This window comes from Mobula birostris, chromosome 9 (genome assembly GCF_030028105.1).
Source record: "Mobula birostris isolate sMobBir1 chromosome 9, sMobBir1.hap1, whole genome shotgun sequence".
NCBI classification, from domain to species: domain Eukaryota; kingdom Metazoa; phylum Chordata; class Chondrichthyes; order Myliobatiformes; family Myliobatidae; genus Mobula; species Mobula birostris.
This window is the reverse complement of record NC_092378.1, coordinates 36,195,860-36,214,031: the sequence shown is the minus strand read 5'-3', so window position 1 is coordinate 36,214,031 and position 18,172 is coordinate 36,195,860. Positions and strand designations below refer to the sequence as shown.

The window sequence follows — 18,172 nt, the reverse complement described above, 5'->3', positions numbered from 1 at the left end:
AGCGAGGACTGTGCTGGGCGGCCTGTAAGTGTTGGGCAAAGATGCTTCCAGAGCATACCCACAATTCGCTAACCCTAAAAGGGCTCAATATAGTGGATGAGGAGAGGACGTTTCCCGTGGTGCGGGAGTCCAAGACCAGAAGACACAGCCTCAGAGCAGAAGGATGTCCATTTAGAAGGAAGATGAGGAGGAATTTCTTTAGCCGGAGAGTGGTGAATATGTGGAATTCATTGCCACATATGGCTGAGGAGGAAAGTCATTGGGTGTGTTTAAGGAAGAGGTTGATAGGTTCCTGATTAGTCAGGTCATGGAGGGTCATGGAGGGTTATGGAGAGAAGGCAGGAGAATGAGGCTGAGAGGGAAGTGGATAAGACATGATGAATTGGTGGAGCAGACTCGGGCCAAATGGCCTAATTCTGTACCTATACCGTATGGTCTTATGGTCAAATGAGCTAGGGAAGGTGGGAGGAAACGAGAGCACCCTGAGGAAACCCATGTGATCATGGGGAGAATGTACAAACTCCTTGAAGTTCAAGTTTAATTTTCATTCAACCATACCTGAATACCCATTCATCAAGCCAAATGATACAATCCACCAGGGCCAAGGTGTGAAACAGTGTACCAACAGTCACACACAATACAAGGCGCATATAAGATACGATATAAGATATCTTTAAAATATAGTCACGCAAAAAATATAGTCTACGACCCTGAGTCCAGGAACATTGCAGAAATCTGCAGTCGACCACAATACAGCTGGTTTTCTGCCAAGTGAATACTGGAGGGGTGGGGGTGGGGTGCAACAACAACGCCAGCATGGATGCTGTGTCACACCACCACACCGCCTCCAGAGCAACGCACGGACTCTGACGCCTATCCCCGGGCGGCTCTGAACAGGCAACGCTGCAGCTTGAGGTCTAGTCCTCTCTGTGACCGAGGCCATCTGCTCCTCCATCCACCAATAAATCAGTGCGTTGGACTTGCAGCATTCCACATGAACAATGTCCAGCAGGGTCTTGTGATCACAAGAAAACTGAATAAGACCATCACTCGGTGTTAGAGTGCGTACCTACTTCGCACACTGACTCCTCGCATGCCTCTCTGCCGTGGGCAGCAGTGGTATCCGCACCAAGCCCAGCTCCTTCAGGTTCTCCGCCAATGAGCAACTCGCTGATGGGGTAGACCGGCAGGACTTTTAAGTTCTTAATGTTCAGCAGGGTCTAGCAATTGTGGAAAAATACATTTAAAAAAGACAATAACACCTTTGGTTGACCCCGTAGAAGCTACATGATTGAACGTGTCGCCATCTTACTGGAAGACAGTGGCAGGAGTTGAACTCTAATGCGACAGCTGGTACTGTAAAGCATTACACCAACCGCTACGCTGTCATGCTACCATGGTGGTGAATGCGACGATGTCCCTATTGTCAATGCATTTATAGCACTACTGATCTGTGAAGACAAATAAACACCTTAGAAAGTGTTGATATGTAGCGAAGCACATTATTAATGCTTCCGGTAGCACTGACAGGCAGCGAGTGCAGGCACTAAATGCATTCTCTAACTGTGGGGATTTGTAATGGGAAACGCTTAGTGTCTTCTGCGACATCAATCAGCAATGGGAAGGAACACACATAAAAGTTGCTGGTGAACTCAGCAGGCCAGGCAGCATTTCTAGGAAGAGGTGCAGTCAACGTTTCAGGCCGAGACCCTTCGTCAGGACTAACTGAAGGAAGAGTGAGTAAGGGATTTGAAAGTTGGAGGGGGAAGGGGAGATCCAAAATGATAGGAGAAGACAGGAGGGGGAGGGATGGAGCCAAGAGCTGGACAGGTGATAGGCAAAAGGGATATGAGAGGATCATGGGACAGGAGGTCACCCTGCCCTCAAGTTTACCTGGTCCATTTCCGACGCCTCCCTCCCCTTTCTAGATCTTTCTGTCTCTGTCTCTGGAGACAGCTTATCCACTGATGTCTACTATAAGCCTACTGACTGTCACAGCTATCTGGACTATTCCTTTTCTCACCCTGTCTCTTGCAAAAATGCCATCCCCTTCTCGCAATTCCTCCGTCTCCGCCGCATCTGTTCTCAGGATGAGGCTTTTCATTCTAGGACGAGGGAGATGCCTTCCTTTTTTAAAGAAAGGGGCTTCCCTTCCTCCACTATCAACTCTGCTCTTAAACGCATCTCCCCCATTTCACGTACATCTGCTCTCACTCCATCCTCCCGCCACCCCACTAGGAATAGGGTTCCCCTGGTCCTCACCTACCACCCCACCAGCCTCTGGGTCCAACATATTATTCTCCGTAACTTCTGCCACCTCTAACGGGATCCCACCACTAAGCACATCTTTCCCTCCCCCCCCCCACTGCATTCTGCAGGGATCGCTCCCTACGCGACTCCCTTGTCCATTCGTCTCCCCCATCCCTCCCCACTGATCTCCCTCCTGGCACTTATCCGTGTAAGCGGAACAAGTGCTACACATGCCCTTACACTTCCTCCCTTACCACCATTCAGGGCCCCAAACAGTCCTTCCAGGTGAGGCAACACTTCACCTGTGAGTCGGCTGGGGTGATATACTGCGTCCGGTGCTCCCGATGTGGCCTTTTATATATTGGCGAGACCCGACGCAGACTGGGAGACCGCTTTGCTGAACACCTACGCTCTGTCCGCCAGAGAAAGCAGGATCTCCCAGTGACCACACATTTTAATTCCACATCCCATTCCCATTCTGACATGTCTATCCACAGCCTCCTCTACTGTAAAGATGAAGCCACACTCAGGTTGGAGGAACAACACCTTGTATTCCGTCTGGGTAGCCTCCAACCTGATGGCATGAACATCGACTTCTCTAACTTCCGCTAAGGCCCCACCTCCCCCTCGTACCCCATCTGTTACTTATTTTTATACACACATTCTTTCTCTCACTCTCCTTTTTCTCCCTCTGTCCCTCTGAATATACCCCTTGCCCATCCTCTGGGTTCCCTCCCCCCTTGTCTTTCTTTCCGGACCTCCTGTCCTGTGATCCTCTCATATCCCTTTTGCCAATCACCTGTCCAGCTCTTGGCTCCATCCCTCCCCCTCCTGTCTTCTCCTATCATTTTGGATCTCCCCCTCCCTCTCCAACTTTCAAATCCCTTACTCACTCTTCCTTCAGTTAGTCCTGACGAAGGGTCAGGGCCTGAAACGTCGACTGCACCTCTTCCTAGAGATGCTGCCTGGCCTGCTGCGTTCACCAGCAACTTTTATGTGTGTTGCTTGAATTTCCAGCATCTGCAGAATTCCTGTTGTTAGCAATGGGAAGGGACTGTTGATGAAGTGTGGGACATCAGAGCATGTTGTGGCATAGCTGTGAAGTGTGCCGTGGACTGTAAAGGTACTTTTTTAGCATGCATGTGCAGTGACTTGTAAAAGTGCATTCTGAAACTTTGAATAGTGAGCTATTCATCAAAGCATTTTGTACCATTGTTAAACATTGAGGTGTGACCAGGGACCAACAAGCAAGCTTGGGAACATTGGCAAGCAATGAGGTAAGGTTAGATGGTTTGTACTGTTGGTGAACAGGGAGATGTGGACTTCCAATATGCTCTCAAGCAGCAATGATCAACACATTTATAAGACGATCAATGCATTCTGTAGAACTGCTGACATAGTGTAAGGTTGCCATAGTTACCTACTGTCGCTGCATTCTCTACTACTGAATAGTGAAGGTCAGACTGAAATGAGCTCTGTAGCGGTGATGATCAGTGAAAAGTTCACAGAAACTGTGTTTTGTTGTTTGGTCAAATGATAGCACTGGCAACAGTGAGCGTCGACTGTCAGTACACAATGCTGTACAATGACATATTGTGGGCCCAGGTATCCATGGAGTAGGAACGGCAGTGTACACAGGTCAATGGGGCATGTCCAATAACAGTAGGCCTCTCAGGGACTTCAGGCTAATGTGGACAATGATAACCATATTTTAACTTGAAACTGTAAAAAGTGTGTTATATTGAAGAATAGTATCTTACTGTAATGTTGTAATTATTTGAATAAACCTTTGTGTATATATCTAAAAATTAGGTATAATATGGTACAGAGGAATGAATTATAATGTTGTTATGTTTATAGATGAAGTGTGAGCAGAGAAGAGAAAGTGGTTATTGAGTCAATGTGGTTCCTGTTCTCTAACTCAGCTTGAAACTGGCTATTTGTATTTGCCAGAGACCAGGATGGGTGTCATCTATGTCTTAGCCAGAAAGTAAAATAATGGAATCTAAGTATTAGAGATGACAGATAATATCTGAAAATAATCCTGTAATGAGGCAATGCTGAAATGGCTGTTTAACCTAATGTGCTTCTGCTAGCTTTTTGATTAAGCTACCAATTGACACCACTTTTCTATTCATTCTCAAAATTCTGTATTTATTTTCACCAAGAAATAATCCAATTCCTTTTTGAAAATGATATTTAAATCTGCTTCTACTCATTATAGCTATCAAACTCAGTATGTCATTAAAATGTTTCTTCTCAACCTGTATTATTTTATCAGTCAACTTAGCTCTATAGTTACTGGTCCTTTGGCCTTTGAAGAACACGTTTTCTTAATAATTCAAACTAAATCCTTCAAACTTTAAAATACATGTTTGTTATCAAATCTCCTTTCAACTTTCTCTGCATTGAAGTGAGCAGCACCATTTCTCTCATCTCCATGGAAGCGGACAACTACACTTCGAGTATATTTGGATAAATCCCTCTCTATCATCTGTAAGGTCTTAAAATCCATTATAAATCCTACTGCCCAGAATTCTCCATAATATTCTAGAAGGGCACAATTCGTGGTTTATAAAGCTTTAGCATTGTTTATCACTAAATAATATATTTCATAATGAAGATGCTGGAAATCTGAAACAAAAACAAATGTTACAGTTTAAAAGCAATCTGTTTCTCTTTCCTGTTTGATTTGCTGAATATTTCCAGCATTTATGCATTTATTATAATAAATTTACATTTGGGTCTAACTATTTTTCCCTGTACTTGACGTCAACGGAGTTTTGTACTTCCAAACTTCACTATTTAGTGTAAGTGACTGGGATGAATTTCTACCCCTGTACTGACATTAGTAGATCTGAGAATTCCTTGTGTTTTTCTTTTTACCAGCCTCTCAAATTTTCCTGTACCCACATCTGAGTCCATTTGTATTCCTTTACAGCATTTAAAATTGTGCACCTCCTTTAAAATTCTATTATTATTCTTCGAACCAGTAAGTATAATTTCAAAGTTCCCAACATTAGACTTCACCTGCAAAGCATTTACCACATGCCATGGCTTCCTGAAGTTTACTATTCTCTGCGGATTGCCTAGTTTTGTGCAATCAATCCTGAATCTGTAAGTCTATATTCTTAATTAACATTGTAAAAGAGCAATGGTCTGAATCCTGACCTTTAGAAATACCACAGTATTTTCTGCTTTCTGCCCTTTATACCAATTTTATTCAGAATATCCTTTTAATTTCAAAGCCATTAATTTATTTGGTACTTTCTCAAATGAATTTTAAGAGATTATGTACACAAGATCAAGTGCATCAGCTGAATCAATCTTTAATGATAGCTGAAAAGAATGATCCTCAAAATATATTTGACAGAGAACCACTGCAGCATAATGTGTAATATATCACATCACGCGAAGATATAAGTAGCAATGTTTTACGACTGCGTTTGGTATTGAGTTTCATTACATCATGGTCCTTTATTTATTCTGATCATTGATTTGTGATGCAGTCATTATTTTTAATAGTTAATAGTTTTCATCACATGCAGTCTGTCCTGGAAAACAATTTATAATCCTCTGGCAGGTGGTAGGATCAGGCAAGTAGATGACTGCAGTCCCCCATTGATAACAATTCTGTGTCTGCTGAAAAGAACTGCAACCCCTTTGTACAGTCCAGGCAAAGCCTGTCATCTTTGAAAAAAAGCGGACAGAAGCAAAAGCAAGAGCTGAAAAAAGCAGAAGTACTGGTAAATCCCATATCATGCCAAGAGAAGATGTGCATGAAACCATTGCTCCAAAAGTCTGTGATATAGTTTATAGGCTACGCCAACACTACAGGTGAGACAACAATAAAAATAACATTTTATATCTGACCTATTGAAACGTTGAGCAACACACTCAAAGTGTTGGAGAAACTCAGCAAGTCAGACGGCATCTATGGAGGGGGATAGACAGTCAACATTTTGGGCTAAAACCATTCATTAGGATTCTGCCCAAAATGTCGACTGTCTACCCCCTCCAAAGATGCTGCCTAGTGTGCTGAGTTTCTCCAGCAGTTTGTGTGTGGTGCTCAAGAATTTTAACATCTGCAGAATCTCTTATGTTTTTTTAATTGAACTTTTGGTTCTATTTGTTAAAGAAAGCCAAGCAAGCTGCATTTCAGCTTCATTAACATCAAGATTATTTATTCTTTTTCAGAAAGAAGAATGATAGAAGGTATTGAATAATACAAGTTCATATTTAAGATTCAACAGTATACAGGGAATTCAGAGGTTTTGCAATGAGGATGAACTGGATTTCAGAATATTTTAAGATTTCAAATCCTCAGAGCAAATCAAAGCAAGTGGAAAATCTTGAGTGGAAACTTTCTCAGAGGAATTATTTAGGAACAAAAGGTTTCAGGTTTAAAAGATATGAAAGATTAGAGATGTTTAACAGATAATTTTGTATTCAAGTCTCATTTGAAGTTTATTCACTCAAATTAGGCTCTATGTATTAATTAATAATTGATGAAATATTTGCAATTTGATATTACTCTATTGACTTCTGGTTATAAACTAGAAATTTGGGTTTGCATGCAATATTTCTGAAGACCTTGAGTAGAACACATTGAGTAATAATGAATTTTTAAGCAATCATCTTCAAAAGCAATACTGATAGTACTAAATCACAATCTGCATAACTGAGGCAACAGGATAGGAGACAAATGATGGTCCGGTCAGCAAGGTGGCTCATTTCAGATCTCCATATCCAATAAAATGGAATTAAAATTTGAATTGATAGTGTGAATTAAATAACTGAATTCTATTGATAATCCAGGGAATTTGAATATAGGCAGGATCTTTTACTTCTCCCTCTGCACTGAGAACTCAATGAGTCCAACCTATTAGTAAAACCTAATGAGTCAGATTTTTTCTAGAGTGATGTCTGAACAATGTATAGCATTATTAATAAAACACAGACATAAATGTGAAACATGAATAGCAAAAAGATCATATATGAATTTTGCCAATATCACTGTATGCTCTTGCCAACCCTATCTTCTCCTTGGCTGGTTGATTGGGTGAAGCAAATAATTCACAGCATCGGTGTCCTGATCAACCTTTCATTGAAATTTAAAACTCATAATCTGCCATCAGTGTAGTGTATATAATATCTCAATAATATTGTTAACTATATTGTTTGAGTAAGCATTCTTTGTTTACATAATTCATTATGGGTTATATGTAAAAAGTACATGAATGGAATATGTCATTACATCACCATGTCATATGTGAGTGCCTCACTGAAAAAGGAAAAGAAAACCTAAATAGATGAAACTCATCCTGGCTCCTGTGTTTTTCTTTTGATTAGTTTCTTGAGTTGCAAAACTTAACAGTTGCCATGAGAAAGTTTTAAAATGAACCCGTAATTACTTCCTATTTGTTGAAGCACGGCATGTTTTTCTTCGAAAGGCAAAAGTTTGAGTTAAAAATAAAAGGCAGAAAACTGCTGAAATTAACAAGCAACAAGTATGGCCAAGGGTTCATAAACAGTGAGAACCAACTGATGATAATAATAATAAATAAATAAATAGAAAAGCAGAAGTAGCTAGCTACATCGCAAAGATAGACACGTTGGATTACACAAAAGATAACCGGATAATGTAGACTGAACAAATTAAACTGCACTTTGAAGCAAAGTGACTGCCAGTGTTGCTGAGTGAAATGGGTGGAAAAACATAGGTTACTTAGAAGTTTAACTGCTCCAACCAAACCAGCTGAAGTGAGTTTTACTGATATCGTGAACATAATGCAGGAAGATTTAGATCCAAAACCATTGTTATTTGCAGAACACTTTAGGTTTCATAAGCAGAATCAAAAGGAAGGGGAGTCCATTTCAGCTTACATGGCTGAATTCCAGAAATTGTCACAGCATTGTTAGTTCAGTAATGGGCTGAATGATTCATTGAGAGATTGTTTAGTTTGTGGATCTTACAAGAAAGCATTCAAAGATGGCTCCTAACTGAAGCACAACTCACATTTAAAAGAACAATTGAACTCATTGTATCAATGGAAACAGCAGCTAGAGATGCTATTGGTTTGCAGTCAGGAATGAAAGTGAGTGTGAACAAAATGGCAACATCTAAACAGAAACCTGCCTGGCCAAACAAATTGTATTACCAGTGGGGCTCCCATACTCCAGACCAACTCAGGTTTAAAGGCGAAACTTGTAGAAAATGCAACAAAGTAGGACACATACCTAGATGATGTCAGACAGAAAAAAAAATAAGTGGACTTCACAAGGAAGAGAAAAAGATTAAAAGTTAACTGTCTTTTTCAAAAAGAGCACAAATCTGCATGCTGCTGATGAGAAAAACTGATAATGATGAGATTGATACAGACCAGCTAGCCTTGAGATTTGCATTGTTAAAAGAGGTAAGCAATATGGCTTACACCGGAAGTGAATGGCAAAGTAATTAAAACAGCCACTGGCTTGCCTGCTTCAGTTATTCCACTAAATGAGTTTGAACAGCATTTCAAAGATACTGAACTGAAGCCAACAGATATCCAACAAAGAACTTATACTGGAGCAATGATAACTCTGGTGGGAATGAGAATTGTAACAGTGAAATACAACAACCAACAAGCCACATTGGGCTTGTATGTGGTAAAAACAGGAAGGCCAGCGTTGTGGGGCAGTGATTGGCTGAGAGAACTACAACTTGAATGGACATCCGTCCACCGTTTGCATGCTACATCACTTGCAATAGAGTCAACTGAAAGTGAATTAAGAAAGGTACTGGGTGACGCCACAGTAGTGTTTAAGAATAGCATTGGAAACTCAAACATATCAAGAGTAAAATAGTGTTAAATGAAAAGGCCATACCCAAGTTGTACAAAGCTTGTCTGGTTCCTTATACCATCTCTGATAAATGAACCAGTGAGCTAGATGGTATAGAGGCTGTAGAACTCCTTTCCACGTTTGAGTGGAGCCCCTGGGCAATGCCAGTAGTCCCAATAGCCAAGAAGGATGAGTCTGTCGGGATCTGCAGTGATTTTAAATTCTCCATTAACCCAGTACTGAAAGTAGATCAATACCTCTTCCCGGGATGGAGGATATCCTTGCAAACCTTTCTGGAGGGAAACACTTCATCAAAATGGACTTAGCTGAGACTTACCTACAGATGGAGATGGAAGAAGAGTCCAAAGTGTTTCTCACCGGAAGCATTCACAAAGGGCATTATCACTATAGTAGGCTTATATTTAGAATAGCAACTGCACCTGCACTCTGGCAGAAAGCTATGGACCAGGTGCTGTAAGGTTGTCCAGGTACTCAGTGTTACCTTGATGACATCATTGTTACTGGTGAGGATGACAAGAAACACCTCCTAAATCTCAGGACAGTGTTATAAAGTTTAGAAGATTATGGTGTCTAAGCATGATGCAACAAGTGTAGATTCTTCAAACCAAGTATCATTTATGGTGGTCACAGCATTGACGCACAAGAATTATTTAAGAGTCCTGAGAAAATCCAAGGTCAAAGGACATGGTACAGATGTGGTCCTTCTTAGGTTTTGTCAATTACTGTAACAGGTTCCTGCCAAACCTGGCTACTGTGCTCTATCCCTGGAACTCATTATTGCAGAATAGGAAGAAGTGGCAGTGGTCAAAGCAGTATGAGGTGGCTTTCCAAAAGGTAAAGGAAATGGTGACATCAGACACTACACGCACATTATGATCCACATCACCCAGTGAAGCTTGACTTGGTCGCTTTGGTCGTATAGGTGAAGTCAGGTCGCATATGAGTGATGGAAGTGAACTCCCCATAGCCTTTACATTACGTGCCCTTACCACTGCAGAGGAGGATTACACACAGATTGACAGAGGGGATTTGAGTCTGATTTGAGGTGTAAATTATTTCAACCAGTACTTGTATGGGAGAGAGTTTGCCCTCATTACTGGTCATCAACCACTAGTGTCTATTTTCAATCCACAGTGGTGTTCCGCCTACAGCAGCAGCACAGATCAGTTCTGTTTCTTGGTGGACACAGTTACAAGGCTGAATTCAAGAGGACAATTAATCATGAAAATGCTAATGGATTGCCCAGTTTACCCTTGAAAAAGGAAATATCTGAAAAATTTACAGAAAAGAAGACTCCTATTCATGTGTTCTCCCTAATGCAGATCAAAAGTCTCCTTATTATGGCAGAGATGATCCAAAGGGAAACTGGAAAAGACCCCACACTGTCTCAGGTCTACATGGCAACCCAAAATAGCCGGAATGTGCAGCAGAAATTCCCGGTCCCCTGTTTTTACCTGTGCTGGGATGAACTTCCCCTTGATAAGGGGTTTGTCTTATGTGGGGATTGAGAGTTGTACCACCCAAGCTGAGAGCTAAGCTGTTAGATGAGCCACATGCCAGTCATCTAAGTGTGGTCAAAATGAAAGCATTATTTCAGAGCTTTGTCTGGTGGTCTGGGATAGATCAGCAGATCGAGCAGCATGCACTGTTTGGGCTGCGAACACATCCAGAAGATGCCAAGGGCAGCACCTTCCCATTCCTGGGAAAGGCCAGCATTGCCTTGGCAGAGGATTCATGTGGATTTTGCTGGCCCATTCATGGGCCCAAATTTCTTGGTAGCAGTGGATGCAGCTACAAAGTAGCCAGAACTGTTCCCAATAGCTTCCACTGCAGCCTTGCACACTGTTGATGTGTTAAGAAGCCTCTTCTCAAGGACTGGTGTTCCAGAACACAGGGTCAGTGACAACGGACCACAGTTCATTGTGTAACAGTATCAGTCATTCCTGAAAATAAATGGAATAGGACATAGGACATGGCCTATCAGTGGTTCCAACAGAGCTTTACCAAGAGGGATTTCTCGCAGGCTGACGTCAGTTATTTAAAAAGGGAGCTTTGAGAGCATTTGTCCATTGTACGTGGCCTATCAACGGCGTCAACAGAACCACTGTTGGGGCGGCCATTATCAGGAGGAGGCTCAAACCAGGCTTCGGCTCGGAGGAGGCGTCGGCTCTGTTTAAAGCTTCTGTTAAGGTTTCCTTTCTGGGTTTTTTTTCCCCTCATACTGTATCATTTAAATGGCTGTGGTGTGCTCTTCATGCCAGATGTTGGAGAACTGCGAGACCCAGAGTCTCCTGGGAAACTACATCTGCGTGAAGTGCATCTGGCTGCAGCTCCTTGAAGACCGTGTTGGGGATCTGGAGTAACAACTGGATGACCTTTGGCTTGTACGGGAGAGTGAGGAGATAATTGATCAAAGTTACAGGGAAATAGTTACCCTGAAGTTGCAGGAGATGAGTAGCTGGGTGACTGGCAAGAGAAATGGAAATAAGCAGTTAGAGCAGAGCACCCCTGTGACCATTCCCCTCAAAAACAAGTATACCACTTTGGATACTTTTGTGGGGGATGACCTCCCGGGAGAGTGCTATGGCGACCGGGTTACAGGCACTGAGCATGGGTCTGTGGTGCAGAAGGGAGAGTGAAGAAGGGAGCAGTAGTGATAGGGGACTCAATAGTGAGGGGAACAGACAGGAGATTCTGTGCACGAGAACGGGACACCGGGATGGTATGTTGCCTCCTAGGTGCCAGGGTCAGGGATGTCTCAGATCACGTCCACAACATTTTGGAGAGGGAGGGGGAGCAGCCAGATGTCTTGATACATATTGGCACCAATGACGTAGGAAGGAAAAGAAATAAGGACCTGAAAAGAGAATTTAGAGAGCTCTGTAGAAAGCTGAGAAGCAGGACTTCCTGGATAGTAATTTCTGGATTGCTGCCTCTGCCACGTGCCTGTGAGGGTAGAAACAGGATGATTTGGCAGATAAATGCATGGCTGAGATGCTGGTGCAAGGGACAGGGTTCTTGGATAATTGGGATCTCTTCTGGGGGAGGTATGACCTGTTCAAAAGTGATGGGTTGCACCTGAACCCAAGGAGGAACTAATATTCTCGTGGGCAGGTTTGTTAGAGCTGTTGGGCAGGGTTTAAACTAATTTGGCAGGGTGGTGGGAACCGGAGTGAAGGAACTCAGGAAAGGACAGATGGTAAAAAGTAAAGATAGCATGCAGTCAGACTGTCAGGAGGGGCAGGCAGGTGATGAGACTTAGTTGCAGCCAACCGGCTGAGTACCAAATCATTAGGGATGCAGAGTCAGAAAGGATTGCAAATACAGTACTCAAGACGTTGTATCTAAATGCAGGTAGTATAAGAAATAAGGTGGATGATTTTGTTGCAATATTGCCAGGTATGATATTGTGGCCATCACTGAATTGTGGCTGAAGGATGGTTGTAGTTGGGAGCTGAATGTCCAAGGTAACTCGTTATATTGGAGGGATAGGTAAGTAGGCAGAGGGGGTGGTGCAGCTCTACTGGTAAAGAATGGCATCAAATCAGTAGAAAGATGTGACATAGGATCGGAAGATGTTGAATCCCTGTGGGTTGAGTTAAGAAACTGCAAGGATAAAAGGACATTGATGGCAGTTATATACAGGCCTCCCAACAGTGTCTGGGAGGTGGACCACAGGTGACAACAGGAAATAGAAAAGGCGAGTCAAAAGGGCGATGTTATGGTAGTCATGGGAGATTTTAACTTTCAGGTCGATTGGGAAAATCAAGAGCGTGAGTTTGTTGAATGCCTAAGAGATAGCTTTTTAGAGCAGTTTGTCATTGAGCCTACTAGGGGATCTGCTATACTGGATTGGGTGTTATGTAATGAACTGGAAGCAATTAGGGAGCTTAAGTTAAAAGAACCCTTAGGAACCAGTGATCATAATATGATTGTATTCAACTTGAAATTTGATAGGGAGAAAGTAAAGTCTGATGTAACAGTATTTCAGTGGAGTAACGGAAATTACAGTGGTATGTCATAGTTGGATACATCAGCAAGGGAGATGAGGCTGAGTACAGGGCTACGGTAGGAAACTTTGTCACATGGTGTGAGCAGAATTATCTGCAGCTTAATGTGAAAAAGACTAAGGAGCTGGTGGTAGACCTGAGGAGAGCTAAGGTACCAGTGACCCCTGTTTCCATCCAGGGGGTCAGTGTGGACTTGGTGGAGGATTACAAATACCTGGGGATACGAATTGACAATAAACTGGACTGGTCAAAGAACACTGAGGTTGTCTACAAGAAGGGTCAGAGCCGTCTCTATTTCCTGAGGAGACTGAGGTCCTTTAACTTCTGCCGGACGATGCTGAGGATGTTCTACGAGTCTGTGGTGGCCACTGCTATCATGTTTGCTGTTGTGTGCTGGGCAGCAGGCTGAGGGTAGCAGACACCAACAGAATCAACATAGAAAAAAAAACATAGAAAACTCATTCATAAGGCCAGTGATGTTGTGGGGATGGAACTGGACTCTCTCACGGTGGTATCTGAAAGAGGATGCTGCCTAAGTTGCATGCCATCTTGGACAATGTCTCCCATCCACTACATAATGTACTGGGTGGGCACAGGAGTACATTCAGCCAGAGACTCATTCCACCGAGATGCAACACAGAGCGTCATAGGAAGTCATTCCTGGCCTGTGGCCATCAAACTTTACAACTTCTCCCTTGGAGGGTCAGACACTGTGAGCCAATAGGCTGGTCCTGGACTTATTTCATAATTTACTGGCATAATCTATATATTACTATTTGACTATTTATGGTTTTATTACTATTTATTATTTATGGAGCAACTGTAACGAAAACCAATTTCCCCCGGGATCAATAAAGTATGACTATGACTATGTATGAGAGAGGAGTTGGCCAAAGTATATTGGAAGCAGCTGCTGGCAGGGATGTTAGCAGAGCAGCAATGGCATGCATTTCTGGGAAAAATGAAGAAGGTGCAGGACATATGTATTCCAAAAATGAAGAAATACTCAAATGGTAAAATAGTACAACCATGGCTGACAAGGGAAGTCAAAGCTATTGTAAAAGCAAAAGAAAGGGCATACAACAAAGCAAAAATTAGTGGGAAGATAGAGGATTGGGAAGTTTTTAAAAACCTACAGAGAGCAACTAAAAATCATTAGAAAGGATGAAATATGGAAGCGAGCTAACAAATAATATCAAAGTGGTTAGTAAAAGTTTTTTCAGGTATGTTAAAAATAAAAGAGAAATGAGAGTGGTATAGGACCGCTAGAAAATGAAGCAGGGGAAATAATAACGAGGGACAAGAAGATGAATTGAATTGACTTTATTTCTTACATCCTTCACACACATGAGTAAAAATCTTTACATTACATCTCCATCTAAATGTGCAATGTGCAATCATAGTGATTTATAATAAATAGAACAGTCAATGTAACATAGAATACACTCAAATCAGCGTGAGTTAATCAGTCTGATGGCCTGGTGGAAGAAGCTGTCCTGGAGCCTGTTGGTAATGGCTTTTATGCTGCGGTACCATTTCCTGGAAGATAGCAGCTGGTATAGATTGTGATTGGGTGACTCGGGTCCCCAATGATCCTACGGGCCCTTTTTACATACCTGTCCTTGTAAGTGTCCTGAATCGTGGGAAGTTCACAACTACAGATGCGCTGGGCTGTTAACACCACTCTCTGCAGAGTCCCACGAATACGGGAGGTACAGTTCCCATACCAGGCAGTGATGCAGCTAATCAGGATGCTCTCAGTTGTGCCCCTATAGAAAGTTCTTAGAATTTGGGGGCCCATACCAAACTTCCTCTATCGTCTGAGGTGAAAGGCGCTGTTGTACCTTTTTCTCCACACAGCTGGTGTGTACAGACCATGTGAAGTCCTCGGTGATGTGGATGCCGAGGGACATAAAGCTGTTTACGCTCTCAACGCCAGATCCATTGATGTCAATAGGGGTTAGCCCATCTCCAATCCCCCTGTAATCCACAACCAGCTCCTTTGTTTTTGTGACATTGAGGAAGAGGTTGTTTTCTTGACACCACTGTATCTGAGAGATGACTTCTTCCCTGTAGTTCACCTCGTTATTGTTTGAGATAAGGGCAATCAATGTAGTGTCATCGGCAAATTTAATTAGCAGAATAGAGCGTTGGGTAGCAACACAGTCATGGGTATACAGGGAGTGAAGGATGGGACTTAGTACACGGCCCTGATGGGCTCCTGTGTTGAGAGACAGAGGGGTGGAGGTGAGAGAGCCCACTCTTATTACATGCCGGCGATCTGACAGGAAGTGTCAAGGTGGCTGCTGAACTAAATGAGTATTTTGCCTCAGTTTTCACTGTGGAAGGCACTAGCAGTATGCCTGATTTTGTAGTGTGTGAAGGAAGAGAAGGGGGTGCAGTTACTTTTACGAGAGAGAAGGTGCTCAAAAAGCTGAAAGACCTAAAGGTATATAAGTCAACTGGACCAGATGAACTGCACCCTGGGGTTCTGAAAGAGACTGTGGTGGTGTTAGAAATGATCTTTCAAAAATCATTGGACTCTGGCATGGTGCCAGAGGATTGGAAAACTGCAAATGTTACTCCACTCTTTAAGAAGGGAAAAAGGCAGCAGAGAAGAAATTATAGACCAGTTAGCCTGACCTCAGTGATTGGGAAGATGAATCAATTATTAAGGATGAGGTGATGGAGTACTTGGTGACACAGGACAAGATAGTACAAAGTCAGCATGGTTTTCTTCAGGGAAAATCCTGCCTGACAAACCTGTTGGAATCCTTTGAGGAGATTACAGGCAGGATAAATAAAGGGGATGCAGTGGATGTTGCATCTTTGACAAGGTGCCACACATGAGGCTGCTTACAAAGTTAAGAGCCCATGGTATTACAGGAAAGTTACTAACTTGGTTAGAGCATTGGCTGATTAGTAGGAGGCAGTGAGTGGGAATAGTAGGATCCTTTTCTGGTTGGCTGCCAGTGACTAGTGGTGTTCTGCAGGGGTCAGTGTTGGGACCAATTCTTTCCATGCATATAAATGATTTTAGATGATGGAATAGTTGGCTTTGTTGCCAAATTTGCAGATGATATGAAGATTGGTAGAGGGGCAGGTAGTCTTGAGGAAACAGGTAGGATGCAGAAGGACTTAGACAGATTAGGAGAATGGGCAAGAAAGTGGCAGATGAAATACAATGTTGGAAAATGCATGGTCATGCACTTTGGCAGTAGAAATAAACGTGCGGACTGTTTTCTAAACAGGGAGAAAATCCAGGAATCTGAGATGCAGAGGGAATTGGGAGTCCTTGTGCAGAATATCCTGAAGGTTAACTTGCAAGTTGAGTCAGTGGTGAGGAAGGCAAATGCTGTGTTAGCATTCATTTCAGGAGGTCTAGAATACAAGAGCAAGGATGTGATGCTGAGGCTTTATAAGGCACTGGTGAGGCCTCACCTTGAGTATTGTGAACAGTTTTGAGCCCCTCATCTTAGAAAAGATGTGCTAGTATTGGAGAGGGTCCAGAGGAGGTTCACAAGGATGATTTCAGGAATGAAAGGGTTATCATTTGAGGAACGTTTGATGGCTCCGGGTCTGTACTCGCTGGAATTCAGAAGGATGGGGGGGGGGGGCGGGATCTCATTGAAACCTTTTGAATGTTGAAAGACCTAGACAGAGTAGATGTGAAAAGGATGTTTCCCATGGTGGGAGAGTCTAGGACAAGAGGGCACAGCCTTAGGATAGAAGGGCGCCCTTTCAAAACAGAGATGCGGGGAAATTTCTTTAGCCAAAGGGTGATGAATTTGTGGAATTTGTTGCCACATGCAGCTGTGGAGGCCAGGTCGTTGGGTGTATTTAAGACAGAAATTTTTAGATTCTTGATTGGACATGGTATCAGAGGTTACAGGGAAGAGGCCAGGAACTGGGGTTGTGGAGGAGATAGAAAAAAGGATCAGCCATGATTGAATGGCAGAGCAGACTCAATGGGCCAGATGGACTAATTCTGCTCCTATATCTTATGGTCTTATATTACATTTGCACTATACCACCCGGCTACAAATGGTCTGACAGAAAGATTTGTCCAGTGTCTAAAGAACACACTGCGAGCAATGTCAGCAGAACACAGTGACTCAGAAGCCTGCCAATTTCCTCTTTGCATATCACAATGCAGCACACTTCACAACCAGCAACTCACCAGTTCTGCTGTTCCTCTGTCATCCCCTGCACTTACGCTTGAATCTCCTCAAACCCAATCTCAGAAGGAATATGCAGGACAAACTGAGGCTCCTCGTACAAGGAGGTTTAGTGTTTCACTCCTGGACAAGCAGTCCTGGTGAGGGACTACAGAGATGATCAAAAGTGGGTACTTGGAAAGATTAAGGACAGAACTGGACCACTGTCCTATACAATGGAGATTGTGTCTGATGCCATCTGGAGTCGACACATCATTCTCCTTCCAGTTTTCCTTATCCATCATCAACATGATCCTAAAGCAAAATACTACAATTGTTGAACATCTGTAACAGAAGTCAAAAGTATTCAGTAGATCTGGTGGCATCTTTGTGAATTGGAGAGAATGTTAGACAGATAGAGGGAGTGCCTCTGTGAGCTGGGGAGATCGTCATGGTGACAGATTGTCTCTGCCGACTGTAGAGATGGTCAAAGAGAAGGACCATCTCCATAAACTCGGGATATGGTTAGAAAGAGGTTGGGTTGTTGTTCTGCTGGTCACACAAATGGTCCAAGAAGTTGACTGCCCAGTGCATAATAATCATTTTACCATCCAATTGAGAATGTGCTTCCCATTAGGTTGTACAAACCCACAGGGAAAAGGCCAGGACAGATTTCATGAACAACCAGAATAATTGTTCCAGAGTTCTCTTGTGTCTACAGACAACTAAAAGAGTAAGATGAATGAGGATCTCAAAAAATTACTATCAGTAAAATATTAGTAATGCAGAGGTTAATGGGGCTGAAAGGCAGTAAGTACCTGATTACCTGCATCTGGAGCTTAAATGGATGGATGTCATGGACATTGAATCCCAAAATTTCTCTCAGTTGGAAGGTACCAATGTAGCCTCACT

At 42.8% G+C, this 18,172-nt stretch overlaps 1 protein-coding gene across 4 annotated transcripts in view; it reads left to right on the top strand.

Annotated features, from left to right (window-relative positions):
* Positions 1-18,172, top strand: part of bicd1a (bicaudal D homolog 1a) — a 424,408-nt gene that overhangs the window by 120,163 nt on the left and 286,073 nt on the right. Inside the window, exon 3 of one of the 4 annotated variants that reach the window (XM_072267815.1) lies at positions 6,448-6,671. The exons of the other annotated variants lie outside the window; for them this stretch is intronic. Within the exon in view, the coding sequence (XP_072123916.1) occupies positions 6,448-6,459 (12 nt within the window). The 3' untranslated portion in view covers positions 6,460-6,671. Of the gene's footprint in view, positions 1-6,447; positions 6,672-18,172 lie in introns of those variants that run through there. 4 annotated transcript variants of the gene reach the window in all.